The sequence below is a fragment of the Cavia porcellus genome, unplaced genomic scaffold, assembly GCF_034190915.1.
Source record: "Cavia porcellus strain 051 isolate PalLab524CR breed Dunkin Hartley unplaced genomic scaffold, mCavPor4.1 scaffold_28, whole genome shotgun sequence".
NCBI lineage: Eukaryota > Metazoa > Chordata > Mammalia > Rodentia > Caviidae > Cavia > Cavia porcellus.
This window is the reverse complement of record NW_026947511.1, coordinates 3,939,561-3,961,998: the sequence shown is the minus strand read 5'-3', so window position 1 is coordinate 3,961,998 and position 22,438 is coordinate 3,939,561. Positions and strand designations below refer to the sequence as shown.

Sequence of the window (22,438 nt, the reverse complement as noted above, 5' to 3'; positions counted from 1 at the left end):
GCCTTAAAAACGTAGTGGTTACTTTTGTTAGAATTGCCTATTATGCTGTTTACTAAATCACTGCTTGTAAAAATTCATAGACTGTATCTTAATGTTTCATAATAATAGCTGAGTCATAGTACTACGTTATAGTTCAGGTGTTTCAGTGTAGTTTGAATTTCTCCAAGGAGAAGAAAAAGAAAGAAAGAAAGAAAGAAAGAAAGAAAGAAAAAATAGAAAAATGCCCAGTATGGTAGTGCATGCCAATAATCCCAATCCCAAGCTGAAATTGGAGGATCACAAATTCAAGCTTAGCCTGGGTAACTTAGTGAAACTTGTCTCAATGATTAAAAATTAATGGCAAAAAAATGAGGAGGGGAATGTGACTCAGTACAAAAGGTCCTGTGTTCAGTCTCTAGCACTGCATTTAAAAAAAAAGACAAAAAAAAATTAAGTCATGTCTTTTTAGAAGTAGGTTACTTGGAGCCAGGGATAGAGCTCTGAGGCACAAGTGCCTGCCTGGCAAGCTCAAGGTCCTGAGTTCAATTCCTGGTCCCAGTGCTGGAGGGAGGAGAAGGAGGTCACTTAACCAGCCACGATGGCACACACCTGTAATACTAACACTTGGGAGCTGATGCAGGAGGATTGCGGCCAGTTTGAGGCCAGCCTGAGCTGCATAGTGAAACCCTCTCTCAAAACCACCCAAATAAATAAATAAATAAAATAAAAATCACTTGTTTTTTGCCTCCTTAGGTGCCTGAGTCTTACTCAAATTGCACCTAAAACTGTAAAGTGAAGATGATGGGACTGAGAACTGTTTTCTGCTTTCCTTTTTTTCTTCAGAGAATTAACTACATAAAAAAAAAGTTTTTCATAGACATTGCAAATTTTTTTGGTGGTGGGAGGTTTCCTGAGAATTAAACTCAGGGCTTCCACATGGAGCTATATCTTCATCCTTTTTTTAATTTTCCAGTTTTGAGACAGGTCTCAAAGTTTCCCAGGCTGGGATTGAACTTGCAGTCTTCCTTTGTCAGCCTCTCAGAGTGCTGGAACTACAGGCAGGTATCATGGATAATCTTGAATAGACTACTACTAATCTCTACATGTTTTCTTTGAAATTTTAGGGTTATTTAAATGTTTTCCACTAATCATGTAGCATCTCTCAAACAAATCAGCCCCTCTGACTTCACTCTCAGTTTGTTTTTGTGTTTTTTTTTCCTTTTTTTTTTTGGTACCGGGATTGAACTCATGACCTCATGTTTGCCAAGCAGGCACTTACGCCATTGAGCTAAATCCCTAACTCAGCCCCTCTAACTTTATGGATATCCAGTGTTACGTTTTCTTATGTTATTTAGAACTTAGTTTATATTTTTAAAAGACTAATCTTTTCAAATAATAGTTTTCAAGCTGTTAATTGTGTTTCACACCCTTAGGTTTGCACAGTTTTTCCTGTGCCCCTTGTTTGATGAGAGTTGCAAAGACAGAGAAGTGAATGCAGTGGATTCAGAACATGAAAAGAACGTGATGAATGATGCCTGGAGGCTCTTTCAGTTGGAAAAAGCTACAGGGAATCCCAAACACCCCTTCAGCAAATTTGGGACAGGTTTGTCACCAGTGGCTTTCATACAGGAGGCCTTCTTGACCTCGTTTAAACTCTTAGACTCTTTGCACACTGTTGTATTTTACAGTTACGGGTAGAAAATTTCAGATTTTCTCATTCAAATAGGGGTCCAAACGTTTAATGAGAAGAGCATTTAGAGTTGTGAACCATTTTAACCAACAGTTTAAAGGGAGAAGATAATAGATTCTTTTATTGTGGAGTCTACCTTCCAAATCCAAGTGCTTTTTAAAGGTTCATTTCAAGGCTTTTCTACCCTTCCTACCCAAGTTGCATTTACCTCTATTCATCCACAAGTGTATCATCTGCTGTGGGGGCAGAAGCATGGGAGATAGAACACTAGTAGATACACAAGACCTCTGCTCTTAGCAGGAAATATGAGGTAGGGATGACAGTAGAATAAAATAAATATAGAGGCTCTTGATTTTATAATTGTATGATTTCTTTATTCAAATTTTAATTAGAAAGTACATATTTAATTTAAATATTTCACCGGTACAAAAAACAATACAGAACAAAAAGTATTAAGATGTATTATATACATGTACCAACTCCCTACAAGGAAAGTGATCATTATGTTTTACAAACATGTAGCAATAAAAAAATTAATCTTCAGAAATAAAGTAAAAGAGAAAAGCACAAACCCATTTTTCCTTTATCTCATTTACTCTTTTCAGTTCCACGCACCACTGGCAGTCATTTTTTTCTAGATTGCTATGCTTTTAAAATATCTCATGGGCTATAAAAATATATAAAAATAATGATAATAAATCACTTAATGCATTTATAAATATGCTTATTTTTAAAGTTAATTTTGGGAGAAATTTAAAACTATAAAGTCATTTTTTTAAAGTTGGATACCATTCTAATTCATCCAACAGCAACCAGGAAAGTCATTGTAGCTTTATTAAGAAGGAAAAGGGAAAAATAAAACTAGGAGTTTTTAAAAATTGCAACCAGAAGTAGTGACATTATGTTGTTATACTACATGCCACTGAATAACAATATCATTGCTGAAATAAATAATGTGGTTCTTATAGTATAACTGACTTTTAAGAAAAATTATTTTCAGCTGGGTGTGGAGGCACATTTTTGTAATCTCATCACTCTGAGAGGCTGAGGCAGGAGGATCTGAATTTTGAATCCAGCCTGGAAAACTGAGCATATTAGCATGGCACTGTCTCAAAATAACAGATTTAAAAAGTTAGAGATATAGCTCAGTATGAAGGTTGAATTCCCAGCACCACAAAACAAAGAAATAAGCAGAATATAGAAATATGCAGCATTAATAATAAATAAATATGAAGCATGAAAACATTTGAATGCCCAGTGAACATGACAAAGATGCTGATATCATTAGTAATAGAAGAAATACAAAGAAACATGGCTTTTTTTTTTTTTTTTTGGTACTGAGACTCAAATTCACAACTTCACACTTGCTAGGTGCTGTGCCACTGAACTAAATCCCCAGTCGTGAAAAGTAGCACTTTAAGCTAAACATAGTGGCATACCACCTATAATCCTAGCACTCTAGAAGGCTGAAGCAGAAGAATCTCAAGTTCAGGCCCAGTCTACACCACTTAGTGACGTAGATCCTGTCTCTAAGTAAAAAGTGAAAAAAGGATGGATAGTAGCGTAGCGGGAAGGCCCAGATTCAATTTCCAGTATGGGATAGAGGGCGTATCAAATACTTATATCAGATTGGCAGCAGTGCCTAGTAAGGCAAAACCAGGTATGTTGTTAAGAGTATAGAAAATCAGAAATTATGCATTACTGAGAAACTAAATTGGTTTAACAACCTTGGTAACATCCAGTAAAGTGATATCCCTGTCATTGATACCAGGAATCTACTTCTTGATGTATATCCTAGAAATAAACAGCATTAGCAGTTGTGCACAGGGAATGCATCAGAATGTCATGAGACATTTTTGTACTAATAAGAAATAGAAAATGGCCCATGAACAGTTGAATAAGTTAGTAATATATTTTGGTCTATTGGTAAAGTATTCTATAGCAGTTAAAATGAGTGAGCTAGAACCCATATATATATATATTAAGCTACGTAAAGAGGAACATTCTGAGCAAAATGCAAGTTTCAGAGTATGTTTAGTGTGACAACTATATAAATTTTATTTATTTATTGGTACCACGAATCAGTATAAAATCTAGAAACAGACAAAACAATACTACACATTGTTGTGTATAGAATATAGTACACAAATATAGAAATGATTTTTTTTTTTGAAAGTAGTAAAAATGCAACAGCACAAGACAGATCAAAGCCAATTGAGACAATGCAGTGAAATTGGTACAGGACTTCACAGTAGGATACTGGGATAGTAGTAATATGTACTATGGTACATCTCTTTAATTTAACAATAGCTGTCCAGCCAATTACATATTGTAAAATCAAACCAAAAATAGAACACTGTAAAACCAGTTGAGAATACTGATTAGAGCAAAAGAAACATAACAAAACAGTGAAAACAACCTTTGCCTTCAATCAGAAGGATTGGAATATGGAAATCCCCCGTATTTGCTATACTGCATATGGTCATCCTCCCAAGAGATGCCGAGACATCTATCCCCAGTAGCTATGGGGGGAGGCGGCAGGCGGGGGAAGGGTGCTTGATTTTCAGCCCGCCTGACAGTAGGCTCACAGGTAATGGTTCTCCTCCTGGCCCAAGCTGCAGGTGCTTACCAAGAGGGCGGGTGAATAAGCTGCTGGAGTCCCTCCATGGCCAGATCTCGGGAGTTCTGATTCTTCTCCTGGCCCATGCTGCAGGCGCTTACCAAGAGGGTGGGTGACAAATATGAAAATGGTTAAACACCAAATTCTAGGTGGTAGCCTCTCAGGAAAGAAGGGGCAGAATTCAGTTCAGTCCTATTTTTATTTTAATTAATTGACAGAGTATTGGGTATTCAACCTGTAGTCTTCACACGTAAGCTATAGTCTCAGTTGTTTTTTATATTTTTAATCTTTTTTTCCTTTCTGGTGCTGGGGTTTGAACTCAATACCTCGTGCTTACCAGGCAAGTGCGCTGAAGTTGCTGAGCTAAATCCCCAGCTTATATTTTTAATCTTGAAGCAGAGTATCACTAAATTGTTTAGGCTGGACTTGAACTTGTGAATCTCCTGTTTCAGCCTCCCAGAGTACTTAGATTACAGGGCGTGTACCCTACATCTAGCTCCTACTATTTTATTATTTGAGGGGAAAATAGATTTGCAATAAAAAAAACATAATGTGAAACTGAGTAAATTTGGTTATGAGTACAGGGGTATTGTGTACTCCTGTATATTAAGTATTTAAAAAATATTTTACAATATTTAAATATTTTCAGTATTTAAAAAATATTGAAAGAGAAATGTAATGTTTCTTGTAACTGTTTAGCAAAAAGGGCAAATAAAAGACTGAGAGGATGATACTCTTCAAGATAAATAGGAGATAGCTTTTGTATTTTTTTTTATTCTGGTGAAGTTTATTTTGTTTTTTTGTGTGAGGATTATTTGCTTATGCCATCCTGGTATGTAAAGAAACTTGTGTCCTGTGTTGCCCTGGTAAGCGTTTGGTTTTGCAAACTATTTTCTGACCAAATGGAACAAGCCCTCAAAATGCTGTTTTTCCTCCTATATCTCAAGGCACCTCATGATCTGAGTTCTTAAATTTTTTTTTTTTTGTCTTTTTCTTTTTTATTGGTACCAGGGATCGAACTCACAACCACATACTTGCAAGGAAGGGGCTTATGCCGCTGAGCTAAATCCCCAGCCCTGAGTTCTTAAATTTTTAAACTGATACCTGGCAAGAAGTGTTTTGTTTTGAGTCAGCTACTTTCTTTGAAAGTTCTTTTTATAGATACTCTGTGTTAAGTCTGTCTCCACAAGCTGGTCATAGTGGCACATGCCTGTAATCCAGGCACTCAGGACGCTGATGCAGGAGGATTACTATGAATTTGAAGGTAGACGGGGCTACATAGTGTGACCCTGTCTCAAACACAAAACAAAAGAACAATCCATCTCCACATAGATCCTATGAATCCTTGTGTAACTTTCCTAGCCTCAAAGTTCAGCCCTGCGACTTAGCTTCTATTAGTATTTTCCCAGGTGATTTAAAGTTTCCCTGTAAAGTTGAGCAGTACAAGCTATGAATCTCTGCTCTAATAGCAGATAGTTGAGAGACCAGACAAGTTTCTTCTCTAAGAAAGTGTCCGCCCACATCCAGTTGTGAGACCTAAGTGAGACTGTGTATGTAAAGTGGTTGTCCAAACATCTGGCCATAACAGTGCTCAGTAAATGATTGTAGCCTTCCTAGCGACAGTGCAGAAGCTGATTGATAGTTGTGGGAAGGACATTGAGACATTGAAAAGATCCTTTCTTTTTGAGAACCAAGAGCTTCTCCAAGAGCTGGTAATTGCATAAAAGCATGGTAGGTCTTATGTTATTAGAGAAATACCTTACTTTTAAACTGATTTCATGGTTGATATCCACATGCCTTTTTCCCTTTATCATTCCCATGTGCCATTAGTTGTATAGTGTTTGATAAATGGAAACCTATTTCCTGCCCTATTTCGAGTTATTTTGGTTTGTTGTTTTTTTTTTTTTTTTTTTTTTTTCTTTTCCTTTGCTTTACAGTGGAATTAAAGTGGGAGCAGTTGAATATTTTTACCAGTGGTTTTGGAAGAGAAAGGGAAAAACTTACTTCTGTGTTTGTTTTTTTTTTTTAAATTTTTCTCCCTCTTACTGTTGGAGATTGAACCCAGTGCCTTGCATATGGTAGGCAAGTACTCTACTGAGCGACATCCCTAGGTCCTTTTAGTCTTTTAGTTTTATTTTGAGATGGAGTCTCACTAAGCTGCCTGGACTGGCTGTGATTCTGGGATCCTCCTGTCTCAACATACCAGAATGCTGGGATTACAGGTGTGTGCCAAGTTCACTTTCGTTCTTCAGCAATATGTCCCTTTAAGCAAAAGCCCGTCGATGCTGTGAGATCAGCTGGGTTTAGTCAGCTGGAAAGGAAATAAAAGAAGTAAGTCAAGGACTGACTGGGGGAAACAAAAGAGAAACTCCTTGGTATGGAGGGAGGAGGAAAGGCAAATGGAGAACGTACAGGAAAACAGGATGGAGCTGTGTTTCGCTGTGAATGGTTTTTTTTTCTTCTTAAGTATTTTAGTGTGCTGGTAGCCAAGTGCTGTAAGATTATAACTAAACAAGGCTGCTTCTTTCTCTGTTTCTTTGTGAATAAGTAATTTAAAATTTCTGGTATGTAAAGTACATTAGAAAGTGCAAAGAAAACTTGATGTGGCACACTCCTGTAATCCACCCATAATTGCAGTACTCAGGAGACTGAGGCAGGAGGATTATTGTGGTTCAAGGCCGACCTGGGCTGCAGAGTGAATTCAAGGGCAGCCTGAACTGCAAAGTGAAACCCTGTCTTAAAAAACAAAACAAAACATACAAACAAACAAGCAAAAAGCAGTATTTCCCTTCTAAATACTCCTTACCCATCCAGAGTGGCTGTCTCCATCTCCTTCTCTCCCTTTTCCTCTACCTTCAAATAAATCATCCTCTTTTACTTAAAAAAAAAAAAAAAAATGCAAAGAAGTATAACGAGTATCTTTGGAAAGATGCTTAAAGTTTAGGTGGAGAGGCAAAGCAAACCCAGGATTTCGCTGGAATATAATTCTAGCTTTGTTATTCAAGGATTCTGATCTCTTCTTTTTTTTCTGATTTTTATTGAATGCTTGGAATAGTTAATTTGCACAATAATGCTAGTAGGTGGATGTTTTTAATATGTCCAATTTATTCATGAATTAAGATTTAAGGGAATTGCATAGGATTAGCCAGCTGGAATCAGGACTTGAATCCAAGTTTGGATGTTTTGAAAAGTCTGTTCACTCATTCATTCATTCCGAATTGGGGATTGAACCTGTGGCCACTCTACTAGCAGGTTGCATCTCCAGCTCTTTTTAAAAAAATTTTTTTGAGAGAGGTTTCACCAGATTGCTCAGGCAGGACTCAAATTTGAGATCCTCTTGCTTCAGCCTCCCTAAGTGCTGAGATTACAAAGCATGTGCCATCATGGATGGCTCAGATTTGGAGCTATTAACTAATATTTTAGCTGGCCTGCTTTTGTATTGTCTAAAATTGAATTTTTCAGGATATCAAAGGAGATACAAAGGCCTTCGCCCAAGGTCTCTCCCAGCATTGATTATCTTGTGAAGAAAGAAGTGGCTCGAGAATGACTGACAGTGAGGTTGGCAGGAATTATACAAGTAACTTGAGCTGGCTAGCCAGGTGGGGAGAAGAGCATCTCTGCAAAATGCAGAAAGAACGACACGCAGAAGGATCAATCTGCATGATTCAATTAAGTAGCAATTGAATTGTTTTTGGAGGCTTCAGTTTCTGATATGTAAACTTCTATGCCCTGGGGACTCATAGCCTCTTTATTTCCAGGCTCATACCCAGTTGACATTCCTGGAGCTGGCTGGTTCTGCCATCCCCACTGAGCTTTTTTTTTTTTTTTAAATCAGTACTGGGGATCGAACTCATGACCGCCTGCTTGCAAGGCAGGCTTTTATGCTGCTGAGCTAAATCCCCAGCCCTATTTCCCACTGAGCTTTTTTTTTTTTAATTTTATTTTGAAAGTGGTAAAATACAACATAACAAGACAGAATAAAGCCAACTAAGATCATACAGTGAAATTGGTACAGAACTTCACAGCAGGTTACCGGGATAACAGTAATAGGTATCACAGTATATTTCGTTATCTTTACAATAGTTGTTCTTTCAATCATGTATATCAAAATGAGATGAAATACAGAACATTATAGAACTTATCAAAACAGAATATTTAATAGAGCAGTACCATTAATCAGAAGAAAGCAAAACAGTAATAAAAATACTTGCCTTCAAACAGATAGCAGAAGAAAGTCCCCCTTATTTGCTATGGTCAGCCTCCCAGGAGATGCTCAGATTCCTCGTTCCCATTTGCCAATGGGGTGGGGGGAGGGATGAGAAGAGGGGTAGGAGAAGTGGGATGTTTGACTCTAGGCCATGCATCAGTAGGTTCACTATTGCTTAGCAGGGAGGCAGGCTGGTAGTTTGGTTTCACAGCAGCCTAAGTTCCAATTTGGTGTGGATCTCTGCTGGTGGTTCTCCCCCTGGAAGGGCCGCACGGAGTCTGCCACACCGCCACCGCTTACCAGGGAGGGAAGGTATTTGCTTGGCTTCCTAGTGTCCTAAGTTCCAACATGGCGCGGTTCTCAGGAGCTGCTGCTGGTTCTCCCCCTGGAAGGGCCCACCACTGCTTATCAGGGAGGGGAATCCCGCTGAGCTTTTACAGAGAGCACTGTGCAAGGAAATAGGAGACTGTCAGAATGGTTCCAGATATTACATATCAGTACTTCAGTGGGCCTTAATTGCATTGCTTAGAGCCAATTGAAGAGAGAAAAATAGACCATAGCCAACTCTGTACAAATCATTATAGGGAAATAAGACTTGATTAAAGTAATGTTGCAGCAGTTGTTCTGCATTCAAGGAGAGATGCCCATGTAGTCGTCCACAGAAGGTAGGTATGATTTTCTTTAGGATGAAGGGTGATTCAAGCAGAAAAGGGATGGGTTTTATTGTTTGTTATATGAGCACTAAATGTCATATACTGGATAGAGATTTTACTTAATACAATCTCATTATACCTTTACCACAATACTGAAATTTCCTCACCCAGTTTGAGAGATACCAGTAGTGATACTGAAAATAATTGGGCCAAAGTTTCGTGTACTTGTGGGAGAACATGGAGCAGGGAGATAGGGAGGTAGTGAAACTGTCTTCAGTGTCAAGGCAGAACGCAAAGCCTGTTTTGCCAGGTGAGTGGTGTTTTCCTGTAATGCCGGTTACTCTAGGAAGCTCATGTGGGAGGAGGGCAAGTTGGAGGCCAATCAGGGCAATATAGCAAGACCCTGTCTCAAAATACAAAAAGAAAAACTAGGCTGGGCGTGGGCTGCAGTAGTGGGACTCTTAACTTGGGGTGGCCAGCATCCTGAGTTTAAATCCCCAGCACACACAAAAAATCAACAAACAGCCCATGTTCTTCTCTTCGTGCTAATGTTAAATTGGCCTCCAAAACCATGACAAGAAAAGACAAAGAGGGGAGCCATGGGTCTTTGGCGAACAGGAGTTAGGATTGTTTGACCTTTTCTTTTCCTTTTGTGCTGCCAAAGATCAAATGCAGTGCTTCAAAGTGTTAAGCAAGTGCTCCACCACATTGTTTGATTTTAACAAAGGGTGTCTTTGCATAGGAAGGAACAAAGGAATAAGAAAATGAAGTTAAATGAATTAGAAAAGCAACAAAAATTTTGAAATATGAATTAGCATTTAATTCAGTGACTTTGGACCCTCTCAGGAAGATACTGAAGCATAAAATCAGATTGTAATTAAAGTTCATATGGTGGCACACTCCTGTAATCCCATCACTAAGGAGGCCGAGGTAGCAAGATCACCTTAAGTTCGAGGCCAGTATGAACTATATAGCAAGACAAAAGCCAAATAAAATAATAACAAAAACAATATTGTCATCAGTGCTTTAAATATCCAGTCACTGTTCAAATTCCTAGTTGTATAAAATTCATAAATTTAAAATTTTTTTTTAAGTTTTATTTTTTGTTTTTTTGAGACAGGGTCTTACTATGTAACCCAGGCTATCTTCAAACTCCCAGCAATCCTCTTGCTTTAGCCTCCTAGGCACTGGGATTATAGATGTACACCACACAGTTAAAATCCTAAGTTTTAAAAGCTTATTTGAAGTACTGCAAATGTAGCTGTATGTTTTCTTTATTTGTTCCTTTATTGATAGGCATTTAGGTTGTTTCCAGATCTTGGCTATTATGAGCAATGGTACAGTGCATGTATGTGCAAATATCTTTATGAGGTGATAATTTCACTATGCTCAGAAGAGACATCGCTGGGTTGTATTGTATTTCTATTTTTTAAATCTTCTCCATTCTAGCCAGGATTGGTAACACATGCCTGTAAACCCAGTAGTCTTAATTCTGTGAATATGGTGTATTACATTTTTTGATTTGTGCCTGTTGAATCATCACTGTATCCCTTGGACAAATCCTACTTGGTGGTGTTGTATAATCTTCTTGATGATTTGCTGTATTCTGTTTGCCAGTGTCAGGGTAATACTTGCTTCTAAGAATGAGTTTGGGAGTATTGCTTCCCTTTGAGTTTCATTAAAGAGTTTGAGGAGTAGCCACATTTAATCTTCTCCAAATTTCTTGTAGAATTCAGCAGTGAATCTATCAGGACTTCAGCTTTTCTGTGTTGGTAGTTTTTTTAGTTACATCTTAAATTTCATTTACTGATACTGGTTTATTTATAATTTTTATATCTTGATTCAGTTTGAGTAATTCATATGTATTCATATGAATTACTCAAACCATATGTATGTTTCTTTTGTGTTTTCCATCTTATTAAAATACAAGTTCTCAAAGTTGACATTGGCAGTCGTCTGGATTTCTACAGGACTTGTGCAGGTTTGTGCAGAATTGTGCAGGATTTCCATAGGTTTATGATTAGCAGTCATGAAAAAAAAGACTTCTTAAAAATAGCAGGGGACCATGAAAAATCAATAGCTGCTAAGTAGTACAAAGAAGACAAATATAATATTAATGGGAATCAATGAAAACATCAAGGGATAATGAAAAGGACATTTAAAAAAAAAACCTATTTACAGAAGTAATGGTAGAAAACATCCCAAGCATGGCAACACAATTTGACATACAGATAAGTGAGGCATATAGAACTTCAATTAGCTATGATCAAAAAAATCTGCAGTGAGGCATATACTAGTCAAGATTCTAGAAATTCAACACAACAATAGACTATCAAAAGCTGTTAGAATAAAGAAACCACCTGTAAAAGAAAAATATCATAGCAGACTTTTCAACACAAAGGAGAGCTTGGAGTGAAGCATTTCAGGTCCTAAAAGAAAATGACCTCCAACCAGATTGTTGTACTCTGCAAAACTACCTTTCAAAACCAGTGGAGGAATAAGGTACTTCATGACAGAACAACTAAAGGAATTTATATCCACCAAAATAACACTCCAGAATGTTTTAAAGGATATTCTAGAAAGAAATAAGAATAAGCACAATTCCATGAACCCCAACAGAATCCACCAGACAGGACAATCAGAGAACCAAGAACAGAAAAATAATATAACATGGATAAGTCAGTACGTATCAGTTACAGCCATCAATGTTAATGGTCTTAATTCACCAATCAAAAGAAATAAACTGGCAGAATGACTCAGTAAGCAGGATCCAACAATGTACTGCATTTAATTAAAATAGACATTCATAGACTGAAAGTCAAAGGATGGAAAACAGTACTCCATGTGACAGGGACCTGGAAAAAGTAGGAGAAGCAATTCTATTAGCACACAAAGTGGATTTCAAGCCAAGACTAATCAAGAAAGACTAGAAGGTCACTTATTCCCTTATTAAGGAAACAGCTCGAGGAAGAGGTAACAATCATAAACATATGTGCACTAAATACCAGCACACCAAACTATATAAAACAAATATTAGCAGACATAGCAAATCAGATAAACAGTGATAGATTGTAATGGGGGTCCTCAGTAACCCACCATCACAGATAGACCAGCTAGACAAAACCTCAACAAAGAAATACCAAAATTGAACCAAACTTTTGAGCAAATGGACTTAGTAGTTGTCTACAGAGTGTTTCACCCCACAACAGCAGAATGCACGCTCTTCTCGGCTGCTTATGGAGACACTTTCTCCAAAATAGACCAACATACTAGCTCACAAAACATGCTTAAGTAAATACAGAGACATTGAAATTACCCCATGTATATTATCAGACTATAGTGCAATGAAATTGGAAATCAGTAGCAGAAGAAATCACAAGAACTTCATAAACACATGGAAATTAAATAACCTTCTAAACAACCAGTAGGTCACAGATGAAAGTAAAGTAGAAATTAAGCAGTTTCAACAATTAATAATGCAGATACAACATACTGGAACTTATGGAATCCAGTGCAAGCATCCCTAAGAGAGAAATTTATAGCAGTGAATTTTCACATCAGAAAACAGGTTAAGCTCAAATAAACAACCTCAAACTTTAAGAACAAGTCAAGCTCAAAGCTTGTATGAGGGAGGAAGTTATAAAGTTCAAAGCATTAATTAATGCAATGGAGACTAAGAAAATAATGTAAAGAATCAATGAATTGCAGAATGAGTTCTTTGAAAGATTAAATAAAATTGATAAACTTAACCAACTTTATCAAAAAATTTAAAAATGGAAAGACACAAATCCATGTAATTAGGAATGAAAAGGGTGAAATTACAACAGATCCTGAGGGAATCCAGAAGCACGTCGGTATCTACTCTGAGAACCTTTACTGTAATAAGATGGAAAACATAGAGGAAATGGACAGATTCTTAAATACATGTAGATTACCAAAAGATGAATCATTTTGCTTCTTGTATTATTCTATAGTTGTCCCTCTGCAAATGAACACTTGCAAGGCTGTTTGGTGCATATTCTTTCTTCCCTAAACCTGGGACATGAATCTTGACTGAGTTCTGTGCAACAGTACTGAGCTGGTGACTGGATTTGAGAATGCCATCTGGTGGCTTATGTAGACATCCCAGTTAATGAAAGAGGGATAGTCTCCCAGAATCAGTTCATCAGCCACTGTGGAAGCAGAATGAAACAAAACATGAAGTGCATCTCGTATCAACTTCGTATCTGCAGGAGACCCAGGATCCTATTTTTTAGTGCATGTAGGAACAGTAGTACCGGTTACCATAGTAGGATATTTCCAGTCAGGATGCGATTTTGGAGAGATACCAATCATTGGAATTTCTCATCTCCTAGTCTGTAATTTGCAGTCTTTCTTAGAAAGGTAGTATTTACAAAGATGCACTGTTAATTTTTGACTGTATATTTTGCCCTAATTGAGTTATTAAAATTTCATAAGAGAACTTATAGAGTGTGTACATCACTTAAGATTAAGGAAAATAGCATTGCATCCTATTTTTTTGCTTTTGTTTTTTTTTTGGTACCGGGGACCGAACTCACAACCTTATTAATGCCGTGCAGGTGCTAGTGCTGCTGACCTAAATCCCCGGCCCCTGTTGCATCCTATTTTTATAAGTATAAATCAGATTCATGAAGATTGACTTCACAAATATAATGCTTCGGGTCAAAATAATAATGTTTTTTCTTTCCACAAGTAACTTGGCAAGTTGTAAAAAGATCCCTCAGTGATTCTTTTCGGTTAATTACAGGGCACACAGGGAATGAAAGTTAAAGTTAAGTGTGAATGGAGGCCACTTGGGTCTCGTTTTGTCTTAAACTGTTCATAATACTCATGAATCTTAAGGTTCTTTTTTTTAGTACTGGAGATCAAACTCAAAACTACGCGCTTGCAAGGCAGATGCTTATGCCACTGAGCTACATCCTTGCCCCAAGATTCATAATTTTTATAAAGCACTTATATTTTCTTAAGGAAAAATGTAGTTTAAGATATTATAGTACTAAAACTGGGTTTGGTGCCACACACTTGTAGTCCCAACATTTGGGAGGCTTTACATAAGTTTGAGACCAGCCTGCCTGAACAACATAATGAGACCCTGTCTCCCAAAAAAAAAAGTTATTACAGGACTAATTTGTACTATATGATCCTGTTTGTGTGCCTTACATTGAAACATACTCAACTGTTGCATGTGTTAGAAATCTTTTTTATATCCAGTGTATAGTTATGTGAGTAATAATGCTGTTGAGTCTACTAATACTGCTTTGTCTAAAAGTTTTTGCTTGCTTCCAGGTAACAAATATACTCTAGAGACTCGGCCCAACCAAGAAGGCATTGACGTAAGACAAGAGCTACTAAAATTCCATTCTACTTATTATTCATCCAACTTAATGGCTATTTGTGTTTTAGGTCGAGGTAAGAATTCTTTAAAATTTCATGGAATTAGAATTGGATTTTTCCATTTTGACATTTTTCAAAGTATTGGAAGAAGGGTATAAAATATACCTGCTTATTGGTTCAGTGTTCTGAAAATGGTCTGCTTGTTGAATTCATGGGTGAAAATTTTATTTTTGACACATCATACTCCAAAAAGACTGAGATTGTTTTAAATGGAGGTCTGAAGAACATGAACATTATTAGGAGATGTTTTAACCATATAAAAGTAAGAGAAGGACACTTGAAGGCATATTCATGTATTTGAACTTGTAGCAGTTCAAAAACCATTAAAGGAAAGAGATGATAAACTGAAGAAACTATTTGTAAACAATAAAGGGTTGCTCAATAAAGGTGACTCACACCTGTAATCCCAGCACTCAGGAGGCTGAGGCAGGAGGGTCATTGCAAGTTCGAGACTAGCCTGGGCTACAAAGTGAGCTCAAGCCAGCCTGAACTGCATAGCGAGACCTTGTCTCAAAAAGACCAAAAACAAAAACAAAAACAATAAAGGGTTAATTTTTAAAATGTCCTAATGACTAGTTAAAATATATTGTTTTCTATGTTAAATTCATTTTTATTTACTTTAAGAAGTACCCCCCATGCTTTTTTTGGACACAAGGTCACTTTGTAGTACAAGCTGGCTTTGAACTCACTATGAAGCCCAAGCTGAACTCAAGATTGTAACAATTCTCCTGCCTCAGCCTCTAAAGTACTGGGATTACAGGCATGTGCCACTGTGCCTGGCTAAGAAATACCCATTTTGGATGAGGTTGCTCCTTTGTATTTATTGGTGGTTATGACAGTATGAATTGCTATCTTGCTAGAGCGTAGTTTTGGTTTGATTTTTTTTTTTTTTTTCTAGTACTGGAGGTTGAATCCAGGGTCTCACAGTTGTTAGGCAAGTGCTCTGCCACTGAAATTACAGGGTATACCACTATGCCTAGCTTGAAGAGCAGTTTATCAAGATTGCCCTTTAAAAGCACATATATATTCTTCTTTTAAAAAATTTTATGTTTGCCGTGCATTACATGTTCATTATGGGGAGGTGGTACACGTACATATTTTATCATAGTCATGTTTACTGTTATATTTGGTTCTAGAAGTGCAATCTAAGGAAATCTGTTTTCAAACAGATATAAAAGAATTTTTATCAGTATAGAATTTATTAGAGAAAAGTTAGAAATAATCTAAATGTCTGTTAATAGGAGATTGGTTGTAAAATACAGCATCTTACTGAATAATAATGTCCTGTCTCACTTTCTGTCTTCCTACCTGCTTTATTTCATATCATTACCATCTGAAATATTAACTATTCCTTTATTGTCATTGTCCAGCCTACCAAATGTAAGTTACTTGAGAACAGAAATTTGTTTTGTTTCCTGCTTGTCCTCTGGTACCTCAGGTGAGGTTTGGGCCATTCAGGCTTTGGTGAACACAAATCAAACTTGTGGTCCTACAGATGTCTCAGAATCCTGGGGTTACAGGCCTGTGCCACTGTACCTGGCTTGGAGAGCAATTTAGTACTGTGGGAAAATATTCTCAGTACGTTAAATGGGAAAGAAAAACACTCACCCAAAACTCTGTGGTAGCTCGGTGTCAGTACACACCTGCAATCCCAACTGGGCAGTTTACCAAGGCTTTGTCTGGGAGGGAGGAATATATATATATATATATGTAATATTACATATCATATATAATGTACATATAATATAAATTATATAGTACATATATAATACACAACATATATAGATATATTAATGCATTATTTTATATAATATAATATATAATATTTTACTATATTTTATATATATATTAAAAAAGACTGAGAATATTGCTCAGTGGGAAGGCTCTGGATTTAGTTCCTAGTACTTCACAAAACAAACACAAAACATTCATACACTGTGCTGTATGAGTCCATTTGGGAATTTATAAAAATTCTAGCCACGTGTGTTACACACCTGTAATCCCAGTGTTTGGGAGGCTGAGACAAGGAATAACAGGAGTTCAAGGTTAGCCTGGGCTACACAGGATTTTAAGACCAGCCTCAGCTACATAGTGAGACCCTTTCTTCAAATACCTTTTCTCAAAATGTTTCTGGAAAATAAAAGGCAAGTGATTTTAATAAATACTTATTGGACAACTAATTATAGTAATACTTGAATCAAACATGAGCTTTTCCTTGTTTTTGATTTGTTGGAAGTGGTACAATAGGTATCAAAAAAAAAAAAAAAAAAAAAAAAAAGGAATTTCAGTACCCTGATGAGTACATGTCACTCTCCCAAGAGGACTGACTTCCTTTCCAGGGCTCAGCAAGCTTGATAAGAATGGGGAAGAGGCTTCACAGCATGGAGGTGTGCATCTCTTACAGGATTGATAGATAATCCTCTCCTGTGGGAGAGCAGAGGAAGAATCTGTCACAAGGGAACATTGTTCTTTCTCTTCTTGCTGTGGCCATACCTCTAATTGTGGCAGCGCTAATTGCCTGAAGGGTAGAGCACAGACCTTAAGGTGATTGTGCCCTGAAGATAGGAAAATGAAGGAGACTTAGTTCCCTAATCACTGGTAACTTGCAGTTTCCTGGGGAGAACAAACTGTGCAGTATTGTGTGGCTGCTTTAAGTTTAAAACCTCCATTGAGGAGGTACACTCAAAGTAGAGCTTTGCTCTAAAGGCATCGCTGTCATTTATACTTAATGTCCAGAAACCTTTGTTGCCAGCCTGTTTCAGGTCCTAAGTCACAGTGGACATGAATACATCTCTGGAATCGCGTGCTCCAGGTGCAACCCTGCATTTCTCTGCTCACCTGCCACGTAGCAGTCAGCCACTGCTCTCTCTCTGCTTTCACTTGACTCTAGACGTTTTGGAGTCTTTCAGACATGTCCAAAACATCGAAGGAAAAATTGGTACATTCTAAAAATAAAATACAAATATCTACATTAAATGGTCAGAAAGAGAGGTTCATTCTGTTTAAAGTCAATTCTCAAATAGTAATTGAGGACTCTCTAGATTGTGAAAAATCAATACCAACAGATAAATATTCGTGCCGTGTGACTAGTTTTTGAGGGCACAGAATTAAGGGAGTGGTTATATCTTATCCTTAGCATGAGTGAGGCTGTGGAGTCAATACCAGCAAAATGATAGCATCATATGTGCACATGGAAAAGACATCCCACATGGAAAGCTGTAAAATAAAAATCTCTATCTCATTCTGTTATCTGCTTTTTTTTTCAAAGATAGTCACCTTAAGTGAATTTTTATTGTATTTCTAACAATAGAATTTTGTTAATATGCTTTTATTTCCCAAAATTAAATGAGATTCTGCTGCTTAGCATTGTTTTGTAGCCTGCGGTTTTCGCTTAATAGAGCTTTGAGGTATTTTACTATCAGTGCATACAGATTGCTCCTTCATTAATGGCTACATAAAATTCCAATATGTGAATGTTTTGTAATATCCACATACAATGTTCAGGTCATTTCCATTTTCTGTTATTGTCATAAGCAGTGCTGCAATGACCATATCTATCTGTCTATAGTTTTGCAAACACTTGACTTTTAACAGTTGGCTTAGACTATTGTAGAGGTGAATGTTATACTTTTTATTTATATTTTATTTTATTTTTTTAGTATTTTTTTGAGACAGAGTCTCGCTATGTAGACCAGATTGGCCTTGATCTTATGGTGATCCTCTTGCCTCAGCTTCCTGAGTGCTGGGATTATAGGTGTGAACTGGCGTCTACTTATATTTTAGACTGTTGGCATTGGAGATAAATCATTTTCCAAATACAACTTAATGCTCTGTTATTGTTTCTAATGTTTCTTTTTTTACTATGAGATAATATTTGTAAAACATTATTAATATGAGTATCTGCATATTCAGATTTTTATAGTATACAGAAACATACAGAGGAAGCATAATCATTGGTACTGTTTAATAGTTGTGCAAGCTGTACCAGCAACAGTAGGATTTAACTAACTCATTTTTGTCAGATGCAGTTTTCTTTTAAAATCCCTGAAACTTTTGAGGAGATCTTAAATACTACCTGTTCTCAAGTTTTCACTCTCTGTTTTCTTGTAGAATCTTTAGATGACTTAACTAATCTGGTAGTAAAGTTATTTTCTGAAGTAGAGAATAAAAATGTCCCATTGCCAGAATTTCCTGAGCACCCATTTCAAGAAGAGCATCTTAAAGTAAGTGCATATATTTGTGGTTTCTCTTTTTAATTGATAGACATGACATATGCAGTTTACCAGGAAATAAATGAAAAGTTGGGGAGGTGTCATTACTTACATGGTTTTTAACATTTTCCAGTGTAATCAAATAAATCTTATGTGTATTAGAAACATGTATCATCAAATAATGTCAGCATATTCTGATCTTCATGCTAAAAATAGTTTTGATAGTGATAGCCCTGCTAGATTATTGTGAGCTATTATCTAGTGCCATAAGGCAAACCTCCAAAACTATATCATTTCAGAGACTAGTGGACCAAACATGGAATTTTACCTACTGTAATGAAATTCCATATAAAGATAGCCTGATTCATTTATTCCTTTATGGGTTATTGTTTGTGCCTGGCAGTTGATTTGCCTCTCAAGTTGGAATTCTTGCATGGAAATCTATATTCTTCATAATTTATAAATAATTTTATTAAGTTAGAATTCTATTTAGTGGGGCTGGGGATTTAGCTCAGTGGCAAAAGTGCCTGCCTGGCAAGTGCAAGGTCATGAGTTAGATCCCTAGTACCAAAAAAAAAAAAGAAACAATTCTATTAATGACTTTTTCATTATTATTTTTTTCCCCAGCAACTTTATAAAGTAGTGCCCATTAAGGATATTAGGAATCTTTATGTGACATTTCCTATACCTGACCTTCAGAAGTACTACAAGTCAAATCCTGGTCATTATCTTGGCCATTTGATTGGGCATGAAGGTCCTGGAAGTCTGTTATCAGAACTTAAAGCAAAGGGTAAGTGTTTGGGGCAGCATCTTCTGGATGATGCGCACTGCCACATCTTTGACTCTGGGCCTCACTGTTTCCTAAAAGCTGTCCTGTGACATTTGAATATGAGACTGGGGTTAGTGAATTGAAGGGGTGATTGTTACAGTGTACTGCCTCTGTGTGTGTGTGTGTGTGTGTGTGTGTGATATAATAACCCCAGTGCTATTATATTTGATTTTGACACGTGGTCTTGCAGAATTGCCGGGCTGGCCTTACGCTTAAGCTCCACTTACCTCTTGAATAGCGGGGATGATAAGTATGCACTACTGTAGCTGATTTTTTTTTTTAATGATTTTTGTTTTTCTTCAGTGTTTGTTTGTTGTGATTATTTGAGACATAGTCTTCTGCTTTGTAGTTCAGGCCAGCCTGAGATTCACAGCAATCCCCATGCCTCAGCCTCTTCTGAGTACTGGGATTATGCAAGTTTTTCTGTTTTGACTTACTTTTATGGTACTGGGGATAAAACCAAGGATTTTATGCATGCTAGGCAAGTGTTCCGCCACTGACCTATTCCTAGCTGTGTTTTATTTATTTATTTTTTCTAGCAATGTTTTAAATGAGGAAGTAAAACAATAAAAGCTACATTTATTACTCTTTACTACCTATGAAATTCAGTACATGGTTACTTTGCTTCTCTGGTGCATCCAGTCAGTGGATAACGATGTCAGATCTAAACAGCAGTTGATTTCCCAAGTCCCTTTCTCTCATATTCTGTGCATTTACGTAACATTGAAGCATAGTAATCTTCCCTTGAATAGGTGCTGATTTGAAACCCTTAGGAAAGCTTCCATCCCATAAAATTCTTTGTCTGAAACTACTTTTCTACACTCACTTTTTTTCTCTTGCAAGTATTCCATTCTAATCTGGAAAGGTAGTGTGATTTTTCTTTTTTGTGGTGTTATTTTATTTTATTTTATTTTATTTTATTTTATTTATGTATTTATTTATTGAGAAGGTCTCACTGTGTAGTCCAGGCTGGCCTCAAACTTGTTTCTCCCTTCTGAGTGCTGGGATTATAGACACACCTCATTGCCCAGCAATAGTATGAATTTGTAATTTCTGTGTTGTCAAAAATCCACACATGTAGTCATGTTGATTTTCTTTGAATGTTGCAGGTTGGGTAAATACCCTGGTTGGTGGACAGAAGGAAGGAGCCAGGGGTTTTATGTTTTTTATAATTAATGTGGATTTAACTGAGGAAGGATTATGTAAGTATAGAATGATTATTTTGTTTTTTAATGAAAATTCACTTTTGGTGATTTTTAAAAGTTTGTATTGTAGACCTATTTCATGTTGAAAAGCTATAAACACATTTTACTTTCGATGATTTTTTTTTTTTTGAGAAAGGATCACTATGCAATTCAGGCTAGCCTTGAGCTCACTTTGTAACTCAAACTGGTCTCAAACTCAAAAGGATCTACTGCCTCAGCTTCCCATGTGCTGGGATTACAGGCATGTGCCACCATGCCCAGCTATTTTTTTGGTGTTTTTGAAATGGGGCTTCACTGTGCAGTTCAGGCTGGCCTTGAACTCACTGCCTCACCCTCCCAAGTGCTGGGATTATAGACATGAGCCACCATGCCCAGCAAACTCTTTATTTTACTTTATTTTTGGGGCTGGGGATTTAGCTCAGTGGCATAAGCACCTGCCTTGCAAGTGTGTGTTCGTGAGTTCAATCCCTGGTACCGATAAAAACAAAAAAGACAAAAAAAAGGGGAGTGGGATTTACTTTATTTTTTACCCTAATGAGGGTTGAACCCAAGACCTTTACACTGAGCCATGCTCCCAACTTTGTTTTTACTTTTTATTATGAGAAAGGGTTTTACCAAGTTCTTACGTTGCCCGTGCTGGGGTTGGAATTTGCAGTTTTCCTGTCTTAGCCTTTGAAGTACTCGGATTAAAGGTTGAAAACACTTTAATTTCTACAGTGTATTCATTGTAGTTTTCATATGTCATTTGGCTTTTGTTTTATGGATGACTCTCCAGTTTAATAGCTGATCTTTATGTTGTGCTTATAAAATGTGTACTTAGATTTTCATTTGCTCATTTATCCCAGTATCCTGTCAGTCACATGTCCTGAGTCCAGAGGGCCATGTGAGGGACACACAAAACCAATCTTAAGGAGGTGAGGACTGCATTGCTAAGAGAGACCATCTTCCACTTACCTGACTTTACCTTAGGCGTGAGCTCACTGCTTTGAAGAGTTTGAGGACTGAATGTTTTTTAAGTGTGCCCCTTTTTTCCAGTACATGTTGAAGATATAATTTTGCACATGTTTCAATACATTCAGAAGTTACGTGCAGAAGGACCTCAAGAATGGGTTTTCCAAGAGTGCAAGGTACTTTTGTTTCTCCAAAATTTTTCTTAAGGAATCTTATTTTTCAAAAGCAAGTATATATGAAATAATTTAAATTTAAGGCCCTATAATAAACTTTCAAAGGTTTGTTTTCATTTTTTCCCTAATTAAAGTATAAAATTTTGCAAAGCATCATGGTATTAGTGAAGGCTTAGTGGTTACTAGCCTGATTTGCTACTTGAGGCCCAAGTAAGGGTTATGGCATAATGCTGCCTTTTTTAGGAGAAAAAACAAAAGAAAGTAGATTGCTTTTCTATCCCACAGAAGAAAAATAACAGTTTGTTAAGTTGACGTTTTTACTTCTGTTGCTCCCTGCCTGAAGCTGCATGAAATCTGTCATCTTCAGAACTGGTCATGAAAATTTGCAGTAAACGCCAAAAGAAATAGTGAATGGTTTTATGTATGACTGTGTGACTTTATAGCCTTGCTATCTTTGTTTATCCTTTCATAAGAAAAAGGATGTTTGTAAAGGCTTCTTTTAAAT

The 22,438-nt window shown here is 36.9% G+C and overlaps 1 protein-coding gene across 2 annotated transcripts in view; it reads left to right on the top strand.

Annotated features, from left to right (window-relative positions):
- The window catches only part of Ide (insulin degrading enzyme), a 93,080-nt gene that overhangs the window by 27,656 nt on the left and 42,986 nt on the right, over positions 1-22,438 (top strand). For both annotated transcript variants that reach the window (XM_013143788.3, XM_003462389.5), the window contains exons 4-9: positions 1,413-1,582; positions 14,457-14,579; positions 18,675-18,787; positions 19,403-19,565; positions 20,714-20,806; positions 21,845-21,936. In XM_013143788.3, the coding sequence (XP_012999242.1) occupies positions 1,413-1,582; positions 14,457-14,579; positions 18,675-18,787; positions 19,403-19,565; positions 20,714-20,806; positions 21,845-21,936 (754 nt within the window). The remainder of the gene's footprint in view (positions 1-1,412; positions 1,583-14,456; positions 14,580-18,674; positions 18,788-19,402; positions 19,566-20,713; positions 20,807-21,844; positions 21,937-22,438) is intronic.